Source organism: Hetaerina americana, unplaced genomic scaffold (genome assembly GCF_022747635.1).
Source record: "Hetaerina americana unplaced genomic scaffold, ioHetAmer1.1.p SCAF_2, whole genome shotgun sequence".
NCBI lineage: Eukaryota > Metazoa > Arthropoda > Insecta > Odonata > Calopterygidae > Hetaerina > Hetaerina americana.
The window spans coordinates 87012966-87018965 of record NW_027286763.1 but is presented as its reverse complement, the minus strand read 5'-3'; the positions used below and the strand labels follow the sequence as shown (position 1 = coordinate 87018965).

General features: G+C 43.5%; 1 protein-coding gene across 1 annotated transcript in view; it reads right to left on the bottom strand.

Annotated features, from left to right (window-relative positions):
• Positions 1 to 6000, bottom strand: part of Oatp26F (Organic anion transporting polypeptide 26F) — a 58368-nt gene that overhangs the window by 15777 nt on the left and 36591 nt on the right. The window contains exon 3 of the mRNA XM_071585742.1: positions 4823 to 5000. Coding sequence (XP_071441843.1) covers positions 4823 to 5000 — 178 coding nt within the window. The remainder of the gene's footprint in view (positions 1 to 4822; positions 5001 to 6000) is intronic.

The following is a 6000-nucleotide window of genomic DNA, read 5'->3' as shown; positions in this document are numbered from 1 at the left end:
AGAAATTGAGGATTCTGGGTTCATATTCCCGTTAAGGGAATGATTTTTAATATGCGAGTTCTTGAGATTTCGGTGCACCTATGACTCCTTACTTAAAGCAGCTGCCGCGGCAACACCTCCATTCCGAACAATTGGAGAATTAAGCACAGGCAGGAGTCCCCTCAAGGTCCCCTCTACATTGTAAAATTTGCCCAACTTTTAATAAATTTAGAAAGGTTTGGAAGGGATGGAGATTGAAATCTCCATTTTCTTCCAATTTCTTATTTTATTAGTACTTTGAATCCGTTATCTTTAGCCTTCACTACTGTTTTAGATAAGTTCTATATGATGTTTGTACCTGTACCTCTGGTAATACCGACATCCAAAACTAGCTGTTAGTTACAGCAATAAATAGTACCCGTTGGCACCAAATGGCGATATTCCTAGTCCATTCGTTACGTAAATAGGTATGCCTCCCCGTCGAGTGACACGGAATGAAGTGCAAAGTACACCACATCACTATTTTCCACGAGATACAGTATTTAGGTAGCCAATCTCAAACTACGTCAATGCATGCACTGGCATAACCTCAGAGGGCATGCGTTGACCGTGAGGACCTCACCACTACAACGAAAACGACGCAACGCTTTCAGCCACCATTACTTGCGACTTCATTAAAGCCCCGCAAATGATAGCGGGGGTTGGATAAGGGGGCGTGAGGTGGAGGAAAGAAAGAGGCACCAATTAATTTTAAGTGACACCCACTCGCAGGGGTGAGGAGGGCTCCCTGCCCGCTGTCCACTTCAGATTTTTGCAAGAGGAATTTCAAAATTGCAGCCGCCCCTCCAAATCCCCGCATCCCTTTCCCCCTCGGTCGAGGCCCAACAATCGGAAGGACGAAAGACCGACTCCCTCCCGGCCACTCTGCGGAACGACGACCCTTTTTCATAATTAAAGAGAAGCGAACCTGACGATCCGGGGGAGTCGCAATATCTGGAGAGAGACTGTGTCGGCACGATTATGGCTTTACACATCCTCGTATTGGAGATGGGTTCGAAAATGTTTATTTCAGAACGCGAGCCCACCAAACTCTTACGATACATATAATCCCGTTGGTAAGCTGGCGGTGTACACAAAATTTTCGCATGATATGGGTGCATATGCTTCATTCAAAGAAGTGACAACCATAGTACTGGCAGGAAGGGGTCGGGAGCCGGAGAACAGTGTTGGAAGCATTGTTCGTTACGAAGAGAAGTATACAGCACTTGACCAACGCATTAGAAATTTCAATCTGTTCTAATGCGTTAATATTTAAAACCATTTGGTAAGTGAAGTCTGTGTGTGAGAGTAAAAAGCTTGATTAGATTTTGCTGCCATTAAGTACCCAATAAACTACAAGAAACTGCGGGAGATGCCGCGACAGTAACTTTTAACGGAGTCATCCGCTAAATGTGCATTACAATGCAAACAATATCAGAGGGTAAAAATCATTCGCTTGACCGGGAATGGAACCCGGATCCCTCCATGCCCGGCCGAGTGCTTCAGCCAGTTAAGCTACCGTTCTCTTACATCCTGTGGACTGTGGCACATCGCGCAAGACTACGAATGCCTCGGATATTAGTTTTTTAGGGGAGGCGACCGACAGCTGTGGTCATTTTCGCCATTAGGGACGGATAGGAAAGGAGGAAGGGTGGAGAGAAACCCGGCGTCGGCATTAGCCTACTCTTAAAGAAAGGCGACAAGGGGTCCGCGGCTTAACGTCCCATCCGACGGACGGCGTACTCACTAAAAGTGCTCTCCACAAAGCTCCTCAAGTAGGGATAGAGATACCACTGACAAATATTAACCTTTGGGATTCGAACCTGAGCCCTCTGGGTGGGAAGCCAGTACGTTAATCTTCCCGATCCCGCCTATGGGATTTTATGTACGGTATTTCATCATAACATCTTGTTCCTTTAAAGCGCCCAAATTTCCTGAGTGTAAAAGGACGCATCAATAGCTTAACTGGATAAAACACTCGGGCATCGAGGGATCAGGGTTCGAATCCTGGTCAAAGCGAATGATTTTTACACTCTGAAATTGTTGCATTGTCCAATAAACGTTTGGCGAACAGGAAGCTAACCCCCCTCATCCCTTACCCTTTCCTCCTAGTGCTCCACCCCCTGCCGCACACCTTTTTGGTGGCTCGCAGGGTATTGATGTAGAAGCAGATGAAGCTGGATTGGGAAATTTTGAAACACACCAAATGTTCCTTGGAGCGCATCATCACACTTCGCTTTGGCTTACGTAACACGCAGGACGCTTGCTCGCACGTGTTACATACATATATGTGCTGAAGTGGTTCTGCTCAGCGGTGCATGATCTTGACCACCGGGGGTCCTTGACCAAGGGAGGGCTTAAGCATCTGGATCCAACGCCATCCTAAGCTCTGCTGATTCCCCAGTCGTACACCTTTCTCTCCCCTCTTTCTCTTTAAGGGCCGCAATTCGACACATGTACCCGTAAAACTGTCGCCCTCTTCTGATGCGACGGGGATCCTTTTTCCGTTCAAGCTTACCGTACCCGAATCGGTGCTCTGCCAAATACAAGTCTTTCATCCTCTACTGCTTCCTCCCAAATTACCCCTCCCTCTCCTTCCCACGATTCCTATTCATTCAGACGGAAGTATTCGAAAGTTACTAGAATAGGGTGAAACCGGTCGCATAGTTTCAATAAAAATTGAGTTGAAATTGAAAAAAATTTAAATTCTCAAAACCCCAATAGAGGTTTTCTTTTACGCACCAACGAGGTTACATTTATAAAACAATCGTCTGAAACTTTTTAAATTGGCGAATCAAAACGTTGAATAAACTAGGCAAATTTTCTGGTTTAGTAAAGTACATTTTTGCACGACATACTTTCATGGGTACGAGATTATATGCATTCTTGCCTATCCGAGTACAAAAATGAATGTCACTTGAAAGATTTATCATGCCAGCACTGGAACACAGAGTAATTTATTCCGGGGGTGGGAACGCCAACTTTGTTGACGTTCTCACCCCCGGAATTAATTACTATGAGTGTTCTTAGCGCTGAATCGGAAACTAGTGAATAAAGAGCAAGTGAGAGAGAGAATTTTTATTGGTAGAGATAAAGGCTGACCCGAACAATCTGGTGGTAATGCCGACGAGCGGTCACCGGGATGAAGAACTAGACAGTTTGCACAATTACGTTGAAGAAATAATTAAGAACGTACCTCGAAGGAAGCACCTAATAGTTATTGAAACCCGATAGTGGTGGAAGGGAGCGATGGAGGAGAGGTAGGAAAGTATGGTTTAGGAATTGGAATTGATGCGGAGAGAAAGCAGAAATTCTGCAGAATAAGGTTTTGATAATGACTAACGCCTGGATAAAATATAATCACAGGTTTGGATACACATGGAAAATTCAGCGGAAAACAGGCAGGTACCAGTTAAATTAGTATATCATAGTTCCACATCAATTTAGAAACAGCATCGTCAACTTGCACAACTTCCCGGGTAAGGATGCATATTAGGATCATGATTTTATTGATTGGAAATGCGATTAAATATTCAAAAGTATTAGGAGGGTACCAAATTAGAATTTTTAAGGTTTAACCGGAGTAAAAAGGAAGGATTACCAAGGACAACTTAACAAATATCTAAACGAGTAAAGGGGAATGAAAACTGTTGAGTAATTGTGGTTGGAGCTTAAGAATGGGATAGAAAGAGCAGCAAAGGAAACAATAAGAATGGTAAAGAATAATAGAATGTAGTAGCCATCAGCCATAGATGAATTAGAGGATGAATGGAAGAAGATGGCACAGCGAGCTAAACAGTCATAGGCGAGAAATTCATTGATTTGAGAAAATGTTGTGGAAAGATCAGTACAATGACATTTCCGAAGGCAGAAAATAATAGCAGCGCTACCTTATAAAACGGCAAGGGAATTGTAAGAATATACCAACGGAAAAAACTATTACTCATTGAGTCAGAAGGGATTCGCAGACGGTGAAAAGAATACGTAGAAAATGTCTTTGGGATGAGGATTAGCCACAAGAAACAAAAAAATACAGAGAAAATAGGTGAAAGAAATAGTGAAAGGCAGTGTAATGCGTTCCTGGCTGTAGCTACGTGTGTAGGCCTTAATTGAAGGGGGAATGTTGGGAAAGCGGGGTAGAGGAAGTAAGAGTGGGCTTTTTAGACGACATGACCAGAAGTTCGAAGAAATTAAGAAATAAATAATGTGGGACGATAGAAGAGGAAGTTCTAGTGATGCTTGGAAGAAAATAGCCGTTAGGTACCGTCCAAAACACACCTTTAAATAGAATTCCTTGAATGGTTTTCCAAGGTGAGTTTCAAGTCGCCGTTTACCATTTAGAATAACCATACGGGGTCCAGGATACGCATCAACCAAGCCAGTTAAAAATCAGACTAAAAAGCCGAATAATAGAGCAAGACATTCTCCTGAATCTGAGAAAAATAAATTAGAGGGGGCCTGGATGCCGGAAAATGTTAGAGCTCCTGCTCCAAAATGTAGTCGGAGCATGCAGTGAGATGCTTGAATGCAAGAGGGAGCATGTTGAGAAAACAGGAACTCTCAGGAGCTCATGCATACCACGACGCCCCAGTTTCCCCGGTCGGCTGCCTCCCCTACCCTCCATCACTACAAAGTAGCGGACACTTGGCGAAGGACGACACGAGTAACGACAAACATTTCTTCCTGCTGCTGTAAAATTTCCTAATGATGCACATTTAAGATATGCTGTGTGCCACCGCAAAGTCAATTAAGAAAGACCAGCGGATGATTGTTAACGAGCTGCTTGACGACACTGGCAGCGTACCTTGCGCGGCGCCGGCCCAGCACATAAAGAAGAGGACCCACTTGGCCGTGCGGAACTTTCGCAGGAACTTCGGCCGGATCATCCAACACCCGCAGTCCTGGGCGTCGTCGTCCTCCGCACCAGCGACCGCTCCGTTGGCTGTGGGACTCCTGAGAGACGCCGGCGACGCCACGGCATCCTGCTCGGAGAAAAAATAGAGACCGGGGTTAATTTCGGGGGCATTTTCTCGCCGCAAGCTATAGCGTCATTTGATGAAACCAATTCCCGTTTCTCGTTTATAAATCACATAGATATCCCAAAAGAGTGTGGTGTTTCGAACATTACGATTCAAAAGCGAGAGGCTTGGTAAAATAATTCGTATGCTCTTAAGTTACATGCAGAGATAGATATACACATTTACGGGATGGAGTCGGTGGTTTCACACACTGCTCCTATTCTACTCCAGAATCATATCAAATTGTCATTGATTTTGAATGATTGCTAATTATACTATACTCATCGGGAAGTAAAAACACATATTAACATTTGGAAAATATTTGTTTCAAGAGATTCGCAAAAATTATGTTAAACAACATGTCAAAATGCAGTGTTTCCCAATTCAAACGAGGATGGTAGTGTATTAAAATTGTAATTCTGCAACTGAAAAAAGTGAACAACTAGTAAAAAAATACGCCAAACTCTAAGATGATTCATAGAGGGAAAAGTTGAAGGAAATAGATGAATGTGAAGAAAAAAGATTGGAATGCTTGATAGGATGAAAAATGGCAGAAGGGGCAGGTAAATGGAGGAAGATGCTCACGACCGAGTGCGATGGGAGACATTCAATTGAAACCTGTCAGAATGCAGTTCCACGCGAGAAGAAGACCAGTTTACTGAACCTTATCTATGGCATCAACTACCCAGTAATAAGGCAAAACACCTAAAGGAGAGATTCCGACAAGATGTACAAACAAGACCACACTCGAAAAATCAACCTTATCTTCACGGAAATACGTCGTGCCCGATTAAAATAACCCTCCGAGGTTGTATTTACAGATAATAACTACGTATATTTGAGACAATCACACAGAAAGATATAATTGCTTCCTTGAATTAAACATTCAACTGGATTGACCACGCTACACGTTCGTATCTCTTGGCATGGATTTTCCATGTAGTAAAACATTTTCCATTTTCAA